Source organism: Gobius niger, assembly GCF_951799975.1.
Source record: "Gobius niger genome assembly, chromosome: 19".
In the NCBI taxonomy this organism is placed as follows: Eukaryota; Metazoa; Chordata; class Actinopteri; order Gobiiformes; family Gobiidae; genus Gobius; species Gobius niger.
Genome location: NC_136870.1, coordinates 3347936 through 3365302, shown reverse-complemented (window position 1 = coordinate 3365302; position 17367 = coordinate 3347936). Strand labels below are relative to the sequence as shown.

At 44.4% G+C, this 17367-nt stretch overlaps 1 protein-coding gene across 1 annotated transcript in view; it reads right to left on the bottom strand.

Moving 5' to 3' along the window:
• Nucleotides 1-17367, bottom strand: part of dnah9 (dynein, axonemal, heavy chain 9) — a gene marked incomplete at its 3' end in the record, with an annotated part of 755285 nt that overhangs the window by 687574 nt on the left and 50344 nt on the right. Inside the window, exons 14-20 of the mRNA XM_079578063.1 lie at nucleotides 15614-15722; nucleotides 9439-9680; nucleotides 7367-7502; nucleotides 5153-5346; nucleotides 2853-3115; nucleotides 2471-2632; nucleotides 1239-1461 (exon numbers count right to left, since the gene is read on the bottom strand). Coding sequence (XP_079434189.1) covers nucleotides 1239-1461; nucleotides 2471-2632; nucleotides 2853-3115; nucleotides 5153-5346; nucleotides 7367-7502; nucleotides 9439-9680; nucleotides 15614-15722 — 1329 coding nt within the window. The remainder of the gene's footprint in view (nucleotides 1-1238; nucleotides 1462-2470; nucleotides 2633-2852; nucleotides 3116-5152; nucleotides 5347-7366; nucleotides 7503-9438; nucleotides 9681-15613; nucleotides 15723-17367) is intronic.

Genomic DNA, 17367 nt, shown 5'->3' with positions numbered 1-17367 from the left:
TCTATTACAGAAAACGCTATCTCAATGGCCGCCGCCTGGGCGCCGCCATGTTTATTTCCCATACCGACTTTGAAGCTAATCAGGGAAGTGCCTGGTTAGAACTGGGATGGGAGACCGTTCCTCGGATGCTAAGTAGGGAAGGGCCTGGTTAGGACTGGGATGGGAGACCGTTTGGGAACACCAGGAAGCCTGGCGACAGTACTGAGTGTGTGCGTGGTTGGTGGTGCTGCAACCCGCTGTCACAAAAACGCCAGTGCACGAGATCTGACTGCCGTGCGTGTGCGCGCATCCAAACAGGGCGATGTGTGTGTGCGCGCGTGTGTGTGTGTTCGTGCGTGTGTGTATGTATGTGTGCGCGCGCATCCAAACAGGGCGATGTGTGCGTGTGTGGGCGTGTGTGTATTTGTGTGCGTGTGCGTGCGTGCCCAAAACCTGCTCAAACACGAGCCTCTAATCAAACGCGCTGCTCCGCTTTTACTCCGTGTGAGTAAAAGCGAAAATGAAACTACAACTTAACGAGCGCATGGCCTGCACTGCGTAGTTTTTTTTCTTTTTTTTTTCCTTTGCTGCTGTACCATTTGTTTTCTATTTTGCTTTCACGTATTGTGAGCCCAGAGGTACATTTTATTCTAAAGCAGCTTTGAAAGCATTGCCCATTTTATTGTAAGGTTATAAATACTGTCTAATAACGATCATTAGGCTATTTCAGTTCAAAACCTACTCATTATTTTTTTTATTGTACACTACCGTGATGGACCAAACCACGGGTCCTGCACCGTGAACCAAAACGTTAAAGCTGAACCCCTAATAGTTATCAATAATTATTCCACTGTCTCTTGAATTCTGTTCCCCGAGTTTAGCAAAAATATTGTCGTAGTTTATAAGAAAGGAGCACGGGTGCATCAAACACTCCAATTGCAGTTTGTTTGAAATTGTTTTTTGCCTTCATTCTTTTACACAATTGTAGTGGCCATAGTTTTTGGAATGGGTTGGGAACCACTGGTCTACAGCTGAACTGTGTGACGGGTTGGACATTTCTTTGTAATCACTCACAATCTCAGAATATCAAATGTGGAGACTAGCGAGGCCCGGCCGAAGGCCGGGTCTCAGCTAGTAGATATATAAAATATTAAAATCTCGAAACGAATCGCAATTGCAATATCTGTCAGAAAAATGTCCAAAAACCCTAAATACCCTGCCTTACCTATTAAACTCCTCTTGAAGGACAACCGGCTTACCTCCAGCTGCCTGTAGACCACGTCGGGGAGCTCCTGGTCGTATTCTCGCAGCAGGGCCAGGGTTTGCTGGAGTGGCTCAAACATGGCGTCCGTGGAGCTCTGTCGGTCTTTGACAGCCAACAGGTGTGACATGACCACAACCAGGCCACCGTAGTCTCCCTCATCCACACGCTGTCCCAGACCCTGCACTGTGCCACTGATGAACTGCTCCAGCTCCGACAGGCTGCATACACAAGGGCTTTTCACAACAACTGCCTTTCCATCACTTGATTTTCATGCACATTTTGTTTTCATGCACAAGTTTCGCATAAGTAACGAGTGATGGAAACGCTGACATTTGCATTTGAAACCCCTCATTTGCATTAAAAATGTATCCACTCACATCCACTTTTTTTATTTTATTTTAACACTTACTTTTTATAAGCATTAATGTGCTTTTTGGAAAATAGAAAGAGCCAGTTTATGGAAGTCATGTTTGGTTACTTTTTAAATAGTTCATTTCAACTTTATTTTCTTCAGAGATGAAGAGCAAAATGTAAATGTGGGCGCCTAATCACTGTGTTTGTGTTATACATATGTCCATGTTGTCAGGCCAATAATGTAATAACCTGCCAATAACATAGTGACTGACATTATTGGCGGTAAGTTGTTAGAGTGTTACTGGCTCAACGTTATTGGCCTGTTATATCGGCTTATTACATGTTGCAACAGCACATATCTATTACGATTTTTATAACGGCTGTTATGTTATTGGCCGTTATTACGTTATTAGCTGTTATTACGTTATTAGCCATTATTATGTTATTAGCCGTTATTATATTATCAGCCGTTATTATATTATTAGCCGTTATTATAATATCAGCCGTTATTATATTATCAGCCGTTATTATATTATTAGCCGTTATTATATTATCAGCCGTTATTACATTATCGGCCATTATTAAGTTATTGGCTGTTATTACGTTATCAGCCGTTATTATATTATCGGCCATTATTATATTATCGGTCGTTATTACGTTATCGGCCATTATTATATTATCGGCTGTTATTATGTTATCAGCTGTTACTACGTTATCGGTCGTTATTACGTTATTAGCTGTTATTACTTTATCAGCCGTTATTACATTAGCGGCCGTTATTACATTATCAGTCGTTATTACATTATCAGTCGTTATTATATTATCGGCTGTTATTATGTTATTGGTTCCTACAGGGATGCTGCATAAATTCACCTGTTGGTAGCGTGTTCAATGAGGTGCTGTTTAAACATGAAGCTCCATTTCTTGACTATGTTGAGTAGAGCGTTCTTCATGGCGCGACCATCGACCCTCAACCAGCCGTGGAACACTCGGATGGGCTGCAAACTCCGGATTTCCTCATAGACCTTTTCATACCTACGAAACAACAAACAATTATGAAATAAAAATAATGCAACATTTGGTCTTTAGTTAGTGGTAGTTGCTTTGTTCTGGCACTGCACTGCTCTTGCTTGCAGTTATTTGGGAACACTAATGTGCAAATGAGTGTTTATGATGGGAGTGGGTGGAGAGTGTCTTGATCTGAAGTGCTTCGAGGCTCCAAAAAAGCACTTTATGATTGAGAGGACTTCCTTACCCATCCACTTGTTCTCTGAAGCTGTCCAGAGTGGGGGGGGTCTCTGGGATGCCACTCTCTGCATACATCTCCATCTCCTGGCTGGTCAGCACATGACCATAGAGCAGGAACTGCCTCATGAACTCCCTGCGTTCCTCCATGTAAAGGTAGCTGTAGGGCTCCAGAGACGTCCTGAAGTCTGTGCAGGAGGCTATCCCACTCTGCACACGGCTCAGCAGGTGCTGACGCATATCCAGCAGGTCGGCCATGTCCTCCATATCAGCCTGGATGGGCATTACATTGAGTCAACTTTAAACAATCACAAATGCAAGTTATAAGCAATATCATTGTATGTTAACTTCGTATAATAGGTACTGTATGTGCAGATTACCAGCAAAAGTGGTCAAGACTTTGCACACCAGGGAGTGAAACAGTTTACATATATAAACGATCACTACAGCTTTCAAAACAGAAGATAATACAGCACTGAATAGGCCTGTTGCCATAATTACACTTGTACTCAGGTACTCATCCAGTGATTCACAACAATGTATCAGTTTATGGAGGCCCACCATAGTCTACTTTTAGTCACCACTTTCTTATTTACCAGATTTTGTGTGTTTACCAGATTTTGGTGTTGAAGGAGCCACGTAATGACTCCTTCAAAAGTCCTATTATAAGGACTTTTCTATGCAGAAAAAAAGACATGTGATAGGGCTGGATACCATTCTTTTTTCCCCCGATACCACTACCTTTACGATGCCTGCTTTTCGAAACAAATACCTGAACGGTAATCGAGTGTGAATGGGTGAGTGGTTCCTTGATGTAAAACGCTTGGTGGTACACCATTTACCCTTAGCCCTAGACCTCACTCTACACCTTAAAACATTAGGCAAGGGCTGAAAGGACAGCCCAAAGAAATGACAAAATATCACAAGTCATATTTAGTCTGGGGACCAACAACTCATTTTCTCGTCGGAGAGGTGTGGTTTCCGATTGTCCATATCCGCCTATTGGGCGCTACGAATGTCTATCATATGCGTCTGCACGTAGCCATAGCCAATCGTATCAGTTGTATCCGCTGTGAACGTTCGAGCTATACTATTCAGAACATGGTCTAAAGCTTGATCGAAAGATGGAGTCACTGCCGCCATTTTGGATACGTAACTAAACTACAAGCTACCGTATATCGAATCGAATAGCGCATCATCGTCTTGCCGTCCCTCGTTCTGTGATTGGTTCCCAAATCCATGTGAAGATTTCGGCCATGGTTCCCAGGCGGTTGTGCAGTTCGAAATGATTTGAGCGCAGACAGCAGCATGGGTGCTCCCAGGCAAAAGAAATGGGTCAGATATGGAGGAAATGATCTATATGCATATAGTTTTGTTATGATCTGACCTCTTGTGGAGAATCTCTATTATTAGGACTTCTCATAAAGACGAGTGAAGCGCCAACACAATCAACCATGTGCAACAGAAGTTTCCAGCAGCTTATTTTGTTATCTAATCTTATCTATTTCATTCAGTCAGAGCTATATATATATATAATTATATGATCGTGGTTAAACCGGGGAAATGCAGCACATTTATCACTTATGGCTTAGTCGTCAAAGTATGGACCAGAAAACACTGTTCTTCAGTCGACTGGAACTGGCCCGAATCTTCCGCAATCTCCTCCTTGAAGGCATCGGTGCTCGGTGTCAGCCCCAATGCTAATGGCCAGATGGCGGCAGTTTCTACTCAGAGCAGGGCTGTTTTTCAATCCATGTACTTGGGCCGACTTGTGTGCTCGCCTGTCCAAGTCCTGTTCCATTTCAAAGTCCACCTCTCAGAAAGTCCTCTGTAAAACCCTGGATGAGAACTTGCTCCACCAGTTTTACCAAGCATGCATTAGAGAACACCAACAACATTGGACAAAATCATGAATGAAGAGTCTGGTAACGTTATAAATGTTGTTGAAGTGCTTATAGATGATGCTTGTTTCCCTGTTTTGTTAAACCCCTCCAAACCCTCTGTTAAGTCTACATCTGAAAAGCCTTCTTAACCCTGGCCCTCACCCTTCGTCTGTCATGAACATGTCTAATGGAGGGGAAGGGGAAGGGCAAGGGCAAAGGGCGAAGGGCTAAGGGAGAGAACTGGGATTGGGCCAAAAACGTAAACAGACTTCTGAAATAATAAAAAGCGAATCACTTTAGGTGGCACAATGAAGAGAAAAAAGAGACCAGTAAAACATTATTGACACCACAGTCCTTCAGACTGTCTTCATGCAAAATTCTCAGTGGACTTTGTGACCGTCGTGCTCTGTGTGGACACACACTGTACCTGATAATGTGGGGCAGAGCAGTGCTGGGCCACTCGAGGCACCAGTGAGCTCATTCTGAAGACTTCACTGATGAGGCCCTCCATCAGCTCCAGGAGGCTGTCTCCTGTTCCACTCTCCAGGGACGGACTGAAGATCAGGTCAGGGACCTTCAGGTCCAGCTGCACCTCCAGCAGAGGAGCCACACAGTTGTGATCTGGACACAGAGAACACACCAGGACATTTCAGCTCCAAACAGCATAAGAATACCGCTGCATACGTGAACAAGCAGAAGGGGCAGCTCAGGTCATGTCTCTTTTGTCACAAAGTTTGATCTATGTGATATGTTATAATAATAACGTAATAAATAATAATGTTGTCAGTCTTCAGTGATTGCATGAAAAACATTCTATGTAAAGCTGTACTTCCTTCCTGATTGGACCTGATTGGACCTGACTGACCGGTTCTCAGGAAAGCTTATCTTATTGGTTAGAGTGATAGTTTTCTGACTCGTTTGTTTCAAAAGAGATGGTGTAAATCATTTGCCTGTTTCCTTGGTCCTTCAGTCATAAGTATCATGTGCTGGTTTATTCAGATCTGTTATTGAATGCTTAGAATCACAGGTAGTACTCAGTTACATAGACTCACGTACATGTACTTAACACAATGAGGGCCGAAGACGAAAAAACATGTTATTCGCTCCCATGCGTTGAGTGCCAAAATCGTAAAAACTTAGTTTTGCATTTTCTTTTTTATTGCAAAACTAGACACTCTAATACACCTTATGTGTGATTTGGCAGATCTGTGATGAACAGAAATGAAATAAATGACGATCAAAAACTTGCAAAAAGTCATGATCTGGACATTTCATATATATTATTGTGTTTCTTTTCATTTTTTTTATTAGTCTGAGGGGTGTGGTGTTAGTCTGAGGGGGTGTGGTGTTAGTCTGAGGGGGCGTGGTGTTAGTCTGAGGGGGCGTGGTGTTGCATAGCTAACAGCTATAAAGCCCAGTGAACAGATGTAGAGCCGACACTACTCTCACTCTTTGAAGCGAGCGGATTCCCATGGAAAGATCGAAACAGTCGAGATTTTAACATTTCACTGACTTTTTAAATGGTTACAATCGGTCTAAGGACGGCTGAGAAACATCCTGTTAAAGTCTTCATTCTGAGAACCAGGCTGTTTAAATGAACGCGCGATCGATCTGCAGCAACACGCGCTGTTTCAAAATGTCAACTATGTTGTCGTTGAAAATTGACTTGAAACTGAGATATTTAGGCATTTGCCTCTTCCCTTAACGGTAGCTCCTGTTCAGAAGGGGGGACAAGGAGAGAGGAGTTAATAAAAAAGGAGAGTGTTTCATAAAACACTACACAACATATCTCCGTTTCTAGAAAAAAAAACAGTGATTTTGATCAAAACTAGCCTCTGTTTAGCTTAGGATTTCTCAGGAACCGAGGCACGTAGAAACATGTATCTATAACATGGAATATGCAGTGGTGCTACAAATATCATGAAAATCGGTCTGGATTGTTGGCACTCTACAGCTAAATCCCAAAAACTGTGCAGCACTCAATGTGTTAAGTCACGTTTTGAAGTACTTTGCAAGCACTTTTTCAGAGTACTAGGTATCAGTACTGTACTTTGCCTCTGTGTGTTGTATTTACTTAATTCTTCATAATGATTTATTTTCTTCTTTCTTTTTATTTTTGTTTCTATGGGGTTTTCTTTAAAAATATGTATATTTTTACATAATTTGTTGTCATGTTTGCCATAATTTAAGTCACAGCTGAAACAGACTTTTCAGCTCAGACAGTTACTCAGTGCTGACACTTCTCAATTAACATTTAGTACTATTTGACTCTTGCTTGAGTAAATATTTGGGCCCCTACTTTTTACATGTTGGCTCCTCTCCCACCTCTGGCATCACCCTTCCTAATCACCAAAGGCTGAGAGGAGCAGAGGGAGCTGGCTGCACTCCACTCACACTTGAGTCTTTGCCCAGTGAGTCGAAACTGGTCGACAGATCTGGAGCCAGAGCAAGTCCACAACTATTTGATGGCCTATGCCAATAAAGGCAGACACCCAATCGACATCCAAACCTCCAAGGACATGTTGTGAAGATGTATCCAAGTTCTTCTGGCAGGGAAGTGGTGTCTGGTTAGAGCAGCTAAATATTTTCATCAAACTGTCAACAGCACTTTTCAATCCCAGTAACTGTGTTTTGGCAGCACCTGTGTTGTCCAGGAGAAACTTGAGAGAAGCCTGAATGCTGCTGAAGAATCCGTCAATCACCATGTCATCGATGTAGTCCACATAGGCCTTCCACTCCACAGAAGAATCGTCTGCTCTCAGGAGCTGCAGGTTGCTCTACAACAACACCAGTACAGTTAGGTTATAACCCCTCAGAATCATTATGTCTCCGGTCCATGTTACGCACGCCTGCCCTCATACAAGGTGAGAAGGTGTTTGGCTGTGAGATCCCATCACTCCAGGACTTGTTCACCTCCAGGACCTGGAGGCGTGTGGGTCGGATCACAGCTGACCCTTCTCACCCTGGACACGGACAATTCGCCCCGCCCCCTCAGGCAGGAGGCTACGGTCCATCCAGGCCCATACCTCCCGCCACTTGAACAGTAACAGTTTTTTCCCTCAATAGCTTAGACTCAATAGCTTAGTTACAGACTGGTGGATGTAATCTGCCCTGTTTCACTGTGTCCACACTCAGATCCACTGCAGTGCTATCACTTTATACACCTAGACATCTGAAAATATCATCCCGCTGTTGTTCTTTGTGAAATTGTTATCGTCTTACCATATTTAACGTTTTATTTGTTATCTTATTTATTTTAAGAGTCTTTATGCATGCCCCATAGCCTTATAGTTTAAAGTTTTATACCTTATTTTTTATTCTGAATTATGTGTTATATGTTTTATGTTGCACGTCTGCACCATAGACTGTAAAAAATAATGGACGTCTTCTGCTCACTCCTCCCCGTTTACCATAATGACCACGGTCGAGGGGGAATTCATGGAGGATTCACCGACTCCCCCTCCCCAGCTCTGACGAAGCATGTTCCTAAAAAGGACATACGGGCGGGATCTTCACTGTAGACTCCGCCCTTGCGTGACGTGTAGCACGCGCTGCTCCAATGCTAACAGTCCGACCCTCATTAAGTACGAGATTTCTAAAATTCAGCCTGGTTTCATAAATTGTGACTAACCCAGCGTGATCTCAGGAGGAATATCTAGCCTAGTCTAGTGTTGAAACAATTGAAACCAGGCGTTAAAGTTGTTTTTAAGGTGTCTAAACTCCAATGCTTTTCAATGGGGGCCTAGTGGCGATATGGAGGTACTACAGCAATGGCGGCCCCCAGTGTTGTGGTCATAAAGCAGAGCAGCCAGCGCCCATTGGTCTGCACTGAGAAAAAAATCCTAGTTTGTGAACCTGTTCTCAAACTATGGTAATAAAAAATATTCTGATTTAGCCAGACACATTGAAAAACTGTGTAGCATACCAAGTCCATGGCCCCTCTGGTAAAATGTCTATGACTCTGTGGCTGGAGTAACACGAGGAGGAGATGGATCCCACAGCTCAGTGAATGAAGCAGAACAGCCGCTGTCAAATATGGCGTAACTGTCCAGTTTTAAATGCACCTTAACCGTCTAAAGGTGGAACCTTTCCTCCTTGTTCCTGATGGACAATAAAGAGTGCTGGACAGAAAACAACACCTGTCCCAACAGTCTTGTCCCTGTCTCTCTTGGTCATATAAAGAGTGAGCTAGGATGATCAGAAGAGAGAGGAGTGGCAATACGAGCGGAGAAGGACAGGGGAAAGGACACCTGAGGCACAGGTAAATGCACACAGGTTTATATGTGTCACATGACCACACAGCTCACGGATTGGAGGCATCACGGGTTCAGTATGAATGAAGTGTAAAGGGAATGACTGTCATGTCCAAGGGTACATGTTCATTACTTTAGAAAACTGTAACATGTTGAAGAACTCCTCTTATCTGCTACATACATCTGATCTCCAACTCAAATGAATCAGATAGTGCAGTATTTCTCAAACATTTCATTTATGCTTCAGTTATGACTTTTAATGATGACATGGTTTACATCCAGTTTAGATCCAGTGTAGTCCAAGCTAGTGCCCTTCATCAAGTCCTGATATGACTTGGAAAAGAGAGCGACTGAGACAAAGTAGTGCAAAACATAGCTCTTGTTTCATCTAATGTGTGATATTTATAAAAGACTATATTCTGACATTGCAGTGGGCCACACAGTGTGATATGAGTTGCACCTTAAGGAGGAAATGTATCTTCTCCCCTGATGTCTGGATCATGGAGTTGAACCTGCCCACCCTCTCCAGCCGGTCCTCCAGGCTGAGTAGGGTGTCTCTTCTGCCTTCCCTGCGCTCGAACATGGGAGCAGCCCAGGCCCTGGTGCACCTCTGGATCTCCTCCACATTGTCTTTGCTCCTCTGCAGACGGCTCTCCAGCTCACACACACGCTCCCGCACCTCCTGGATGTATGGCCAGATACCTACAGGACCAAAACAACACATTTTAAAGAGGGGGTATTATGCTTTTTTCAATCACATAGCACCACACTACAATGATGAGCAAACCTTCTGTTGGTCTGTAAATGCAGTAAATTAGAATAACTGCCTTATATAAAATGTCTCTCTCAAAATGGCTGTAGTGAATGTCTTGAAATAGGCCTCTGTCTCTTTAAGAACCTCTGACTCTTTCCGACACGCCCCCTCCACACGCTGTCTGTGGCATCAGTGGGGAGGGGGTTCTGCTGTTGGTTACTCGGCTGGTGACGAAAGCTCGGAGGCGTCTCCAGGAGGTGGGGGCGTTCCTAGGAGGACTCAGGCAAACCTATCCCTAAAATGGCCGCCATCAGAGTTTTTACAGATGACTCACAAATACGTGAATGTGCCAAGGCAACACTTCAGGCATGTTTTTTAATGAGGGAATGACATAAGAACATGATGGAAAGCTTGAAAAGGTAATTTTGCATAATACCCCCCCTTTAAAGCAAGTCTGAAAAATCCCTTTGGTTTAAAGTTGAAGCTGAATACAGTAGATCAGAATATGTTCATGCTTTTTCCCTTTTTTTCATTTAAACCTTTATTTAACCAGAATGAAACTTTTTTTTCAAGCATGTCCTTGCAAAGAGGCAGAGGCAAACATTAGAAACACAACGTACATTCATATAAATATTCACACATCGGATCAAGATAATACACTTAAATATCTGTTTGTTTGTGGCAAGATCTGTCAGGAGTGATTTGAAAGTATCGACACCAGTTCTTTTAACTGGAGCTCAACCTGGAGTTTATCCCAAGAGTGTGGCGCAAAACCTAAAGGCCTTTCTTAGCCTGTCTCTGAGGGCCTCCCATCGGCCCTGGGTCTTTCTATAGCCTTTTTCTCCCGCTGGGTATTGGAGTTTTTCCTCGCCGTGTCACAGAGTCTAAGGACGGGGGACACGCCGCCCGTCACCACCTGCTGCCGACGCTCATTTGGACTTTGTCTTTCATTTGTCTGAACTTCATATTGCCCTGTGAGGCAACTCCTGTGTGATATTGGACTATACAAAACCATTGATTGATTGATTGATTGATTGATTGAGAGCTCGTGCTGGAGCTTTGATTGGATTGCGTTTCTGCCATGTGGATGTCCCCACACTACTTGACACCATCGGTTCTCCTTCTGTCAGGACATGGACAGTGTCTAACTCACAGTGGGATTCCTACAGTTTATATTTTGTCCTGAAGGGAGCTGCAAAGGGAAAGCATTGCTGTCTGACACACCTCGTCCCAGTCGTTAAAAATGCAATATAAGAGCTGACATTTAGTCCAAGATTAAAAACGTCAATTCTTCGGCATTTACCTGCGCCACAAGAAACATCGCATGTCCTCTCCTCCTCCTCTCTCATCATCCACTTGTCTGTAGTGGATGATGTTTCCCCCTCGCTCTTCTGCTTGTCTGTTGGCCTCTGTCCTCCTCTCCTTGTGTGTGCTCTGCCTCTTTATGTGTGTGTGCGATGGCTCTCGGTGCCGTCACGGTGGAAAGATCTGGCTTTAGCTTTCTCATTTCTGCTGAGGATGAGCAGAAGACACACGAGTCTCGGACAAAACTTCCTTGTTGTTCTGTGGTTGGCGTTACACTGTTTATTGTCCGCCCAAAACACAGAGAGGCAGTTCCATCTTGACTTTATTGTTAAAACCAGGCAATTGTCCCGTGTTTTTCCCTTTTGTCGGGCACATGGCTCATTATGCAGGATCAGCAAACTACTGCGCCGTAGAAAAAAAGCCATTGATGACGCTCCGGCGTTCGTCAAAAGTAGAATCGTTCCGTATTCCTGCTGTAGAGCCGAAGACGTGACGGACACACGATGGACAGGTGTTCCCCTCCAGATTCATTTTATTTAATTCCTATTGTTATGGCAGACTTTGAGAGAAGCCTGAATGCTGCTGAAGAATCCGTCAAAAACCATCATCGATGTAGTCCACATAGCCCTTCCACTCCACAGAAGAATCGTCTGCTCTCAGGAGTTGATCATAACAATCGGTTCACTCAAAGACATTGCACTATTCGTTCACTCCATACTCGGTGGTGGTAAGCTACTATTGTAGCCACAGCTGCCCTGGGGTAGACTAACGGAAGCGAGGCAACCAGTCTGTTGACCACCACCACTCACTCACGCACTACATTCGCTAGGCTTCCTGGTGTTCCCAAACGGTCTCCCATCCAAGTCCTGCCAGGCCCTTCCCTGCTTAGCTTCCAAGCTCTGACGGGATTGGGCGGAGCAAAGGCGGTGTGGAGTTGCAGGTTGCTCCACAACAACACCAGTACAGTTAGGTTATAACCCCTCAGAATCATTATGTCTCCGGTCCATGCTACGCACGCCTGCCCTCATACAAGGTGAGAAGGCGTGAGATCCCATCACTCCAGGACCTGTTCACCGCCAGGACCCGGAGGCGTGTGGGTCGGATCACAGCTGACCCTTCTCACCCCGGACATGGACTGTTCGCCCCGCTCCCCTCAGGCAGGAGGCTATGGTCCATTCATTGTTATGGCAGAAACAAATGTAAAACCTGTAAGATGTTCAGTATTGTAAAGAATTACATCTAGTTTTTAGTCACTAAAATGATAGATATTGTTGGTGTTTAATATTCTATAGTACGCACTGTTCTACATGATTCTTTTACATGCCAACATTGTGAATACTATGTGGGATTAATTGCAGCGTCAGTAAGAAAGGCTGCACTGGCCTTTGAAGTGTGTATGAAGAGCTTGATCAGAATCCACAAGGTAAATGATTCCATCTCACATCTGAGCCGTTCTGGAGGTATTGAACATGACGCATTTTAAACACGGCTTCTAAATAGTTTTGCAGTTACTTTGATGCATATTCCCTGGAGAGCGAGTGAGAAAGCTTTTATCTTTTTAGCTTTGTTCACTGAAGACCTAGCCTTCACAACACATCAGAAAAGCTACTGTACAGATCTGGCTGGCACTACAGGCGTGTCCCCGCAGACTGCTGGGTGCACTGGCTCGTTCAGTAAACACTCTCCTCATCTCGGCCGCCCTCCTCCGGGAATACGCCGCAGACGAGGCAGCTGAAAAACAGGGCTGCCAGCCGCGCGTCAATCAAACCTTATCAATGATTGAACACCAGTCCTATTCTTATTTCAGATGTTCTTCAAAATGCAAAGGCTCTGCGCTCGTGTTTCATGTCACGCCTGCCTGCGCTGCCCTACAAACGACAAGAGCAGCAGCACACGACGCTTCCACAGCTCTGCAGTATTCCACCGCCGCTTTTCCCCCATCACTTTGGCACACAGCTAAGATCAAACTGCCTTTTATATATCATAGTAATTATGATTATCTTTTTATTTGGCACAAAGTAAATGTATTGTTTCAAACTATTTTTGTACAATTGTATTCCAATTTGTAGCATTATTCAAATTATCATTATTACAATGTTGTTTTCTTGTTTTTTTAAACTTAGTGCGGCTTACATTCAAGTGTGCTCAATAGTCAATAGTCCGAATATTACGGTAACACCCGCTCTTTAAAGGGATATTTCAGGATTTTTGACATAGGGCTTCATTTCCTAGTTATCCACAGTGTTGCTGATTTCTGGAGATATTTTTTGGGGGGGAATTCATGCAGTTCTTATATTTGAAGAGTTTCGTGGCGCTAGGCTTGTGCTAGGCTAGCGCATTTCTATGGCATCAGCTAGCCTGCATTAAAAACAGTGTGACCCGCTCCACAGTGCACCTGAGGGAAACCACTTATAACACCAGACTAACCATATACATGTCTGTGTCGATAGAGTAATTTTTGGAATATAACTGACCTTGCATCACATGAATGATCGCATTTTGAGGGACTATTTTCTAGCAGATCACTCCGCCGCTGTGTAGCTTATACAACCACGAAGCTGATGCTGCTCAAATATAAGGTATTTTAAATGCAAAATGGTTCAAATTATTCTATCGACACAGACATTTATATGGTTAGTCTGGTGTTATAAGTGAGGTGAGACTCTTTTTCATGCAAGCTAGCTGATATCGTACAAATTCGCTAGCCTTGCATTCGCCTAGTGCCACGAAACTCTTCAAATATAAGAACTAAAAAAAAAATATCTCCAGAAATCAGCAACTAGGAATAACTAGGAAATGAGGCCCTATGTCAAAAATCCCTAAATATCCCTTTAAGATCTCAGAGCACGACCTGCTGCCCTCAGGGAGGCGACGCTGAACTGATACTGACATCTGATCGACCAGAGGAGAGAGGACCGCCCGCACTATTAACATGCAGGTCATCATAAAGAAAGGTGATTTTGCCAATGAGAGCATGTGGCTGCAGGAACCTCTCTCTTGGTGCAGCTGCGTTGTTTTGCTTTTTTCTGTAAACTACATTTGTGGTTTGTCCCACATTGTTTCCCTGGATGCTTTTGTACGTCTTTGCCGTGTTTTTGTACTGCAGGGAGTCCATAATGGTCCTGAGGAAAGCAGCTTTTTAAAAGTATAAACAGCAGCTTCGGAGCTAAAGACGTTTGAGACCTACACATTTCTTCTTCTGAAACACTGAAGAGGCACCAAGAGCCCCCACACCTGCAGCACAGAGGAGGGGTCACAAGAGGAGCTACAGGAAACGAGGAAGAGACAACGGAGGAGAAGATGGTGAAAGACTGTAGTGGAGTGAAGGGAGCTGCAGGAGGAAGGAGGATCAGAGGAGACTGAAGGCAGCCAGGTTTACTCTGTGTGCTACGGTTTCCTCGACCTCCAAAAACATGCTCCTCAGGTTGACCCACAGTGGTGGCGCGGCTCAGTTGAAGCGGCTCAGGACGAACACCTGAACACTATTTCATTGTATGGTTGTACAATGACAAATAAAGCACTTACTTACTTACTGTTAGCAGAGCTTTAGCTGGTTTTAGCATAACATTAGCTTGTTGCTTACCTTCAAAGTTGTGTTTTTGCGGGTTCTTTCCTCTAGTATTTGCCTTGGCTCTGAATAATTCCATAAACCGCACCGTTTGTCCACATTGTTCTCATTGCAGATCACAAATGCTTTATCGCTGTTCTGTTTTTCCTTCAGTAATGTGTATTCCAACTGTGGTCCTTTATTCAATAGAAAGCCTTGCATGTCCTGGGAAGAGTAGATACGTGACAAGGCGAGTACTTAGACCGAGGCATGCGGGATACACGTGACACGCAGCTCTAGGGTCCCCCTCCTAGGGTAGTGGGGCCCTCAGCTGTGGATCCACTGTCCTACATCCACCTTGTGTGTTTGTTGGCAGCTGCATCTACACAATGTGCCCAGAAAAAATGTCCTCTACAGGGACATGAAAGTTTAATAAAACATGAACAATTCAGGTGATAAAAATGGGCTTATTTGTTTATTATTGGGAGTTTTATACAGTCGCTTTGGCACTTTTCCCAGAAATCGTATCATATCATATCGTATCGTGTGACTGGGACTGGTTAACTTTGGGCAATATGAAGATCTTAAACTGAATTATGGTATAACCCTGGACCCATTTACATGATATGAACTTTCTAAAGTGATATTGAGATGGACGGCAGCCAAGAATGGGAGATTTCTACTAAAATTGCAGATAAGTTCTGGCTGACTTTGTGTGCTCAGAAGTGTTTGAGTGAAAGAGACTGCAGAGGAACTGCTGCTGACTCCATGTGTTTGTGGCATTCGGGCGCACACATACGCACGCGCCGCGGCTCAGACAATTAACCTACAGTGATCTTTTGTAACTGCAAAACGGATTCAACTTCACATCTTACTTGAGTCCAAAAAATGCAAAAGAAAATCAAACAAAAAAGGCAAAAGCTGGAAAGTTATCTGTCACAAAACTGAAGATAAACAGTGCTATATCTTTTTTTTATTTTAAACATTGAACTTGGCCTGGGCTCTAATAGATGAGTGATGTGTGTGGACCTTCAGAGTTCCAGTGCAGGCTCTCCTGGGCCTGGCTCAGCGCAGAGTCCAGCGTGTGGAGCTGGTCCTGGATCAGCGGCAGCTCCACATCCAACACTGACTGCATCACCTGAACACAGCCAATCACATGGAGGCTTACTGAGGGCTCTACATCAGGGCTCGTGTTTCCTCTGAACTTCTGTAAGGGTCTGGGAAAACAACTTTGTTATTTACAGTAAAAAGCAACAGTGCAGATGCAATACTTTCAGTCATATTCATGGGCAAAAAGAACTGTTCTCAGCCTGGATTTGAACATTGTCAGAGTTGAGGCCTGTCTCACATCCTCGTGAAGACTGTTCCAGATTGTAGCTTTAGCCTCAGTGTGTTTAGTCCTGACTCTGGGAACCACCAGGAGACCCCTCCCTGAAGGACTCTGGGCCCGAGATGGTTCATACGGCTCTAACATGTCAGAAATGTACTTTGGTGCTAAACCATGAAAAGACTTGTAACAAGCAGAGATGTTTTAAATTCTATTCTCTGAGTGACAGGAAGCCAGTGCAGAGACCGGAGCACTGGACTAATATGGTCGTATTTCCTGATTCTGGATGTGCAGCCACTTGTGAGAAGGCGTTGCAAGAGGAGGTGACTGCCCTCATGGGTCATGGTTGGAGGAAAAAGTGTGTCTCCACCCCAGTCCTTCCCATTAGTCTAGAAGCTGTAAGATCACAAAGTGTGCTCCTATACTCAGTGCAAATCAGGGCCTATATCTCTGATCTTGTTTTTCAGAGGGTAAAAAGCTGCTGATGTTATTGCTTTGATGATGTGGCTGTTAAAGTTCAGGCCTGAGTCCATGATTACTCCAAGATTTCTAACCAGATTTTTCAGTTTTAGAGAGAAAGACTCGAGTTGACGAAAAAGGATCTCAGTTTTGTGTTTAGTTGGAGAAAGTGTAAAAAATCCCAACACAGGACACAATCAAAACGAACAAAGTGGTTGAATTTCACTCTGTACTGTATACATAGCTACCGGCTCTGTAGTGCCTCCCTGAGGGCAGCAGGTCGTACTCTGTGCTTAAAGACCCCACTTGCTTTGGGCATTTGGGTCTCAAGGTGGAGACTCACAGACAGAGCCGTTTTTTCCTACACGCAAACTACGCAAGGTGCGTTGGGCCCCCGCAGCCGCAAGGGCCCCGCATCTCAGTCAAACTACGTTTCCAGCGCGCTCTCACTCTCCGCCTACTTTGCCACATATAACACCAAAACGGAGCAGTCTGCTGAAGTGGATGAGCAGGAGAGACTTCCCCCTGTCACTTCCAAAGCGCGAGTGCTTGTCCGCTCGTGTCCCCGCTCGGCATCTGCCTCCGGGTGCTCACTCCGCCTCATCCTCCGCGGCTGCATCATGTCACCCGTGTCCCGGGCGCTGCTCTCATGTTTTCTCTGCGTGGACTCTGGGCTGCAAGGCCATACGCTCATTGTGTCTGGTGAGTCTAGAGCATCAGGACAGTAGTTTGGCGAATAGACGAGAGTAAAGAGCCGTTCTCCGTGGCCTTTTTGCTGAGTTGAATCCACATGGATTACAGTAACAGTACATTGCATTACAGTAACTCTGGTACTCTGAATGTGCACAGTCTAAAACAAATTGGGTTACTCACAGGCAAATTCTCAGTGGTCAGACAGAAATAAACGCCAGGTGCAGGTTTTTGGTTTTAAATCAGCGGTTCCCAAACTGTGGGTCAGGGTCCAGAGGTGAGAGAATGGGACCATTTGCCATTTGCT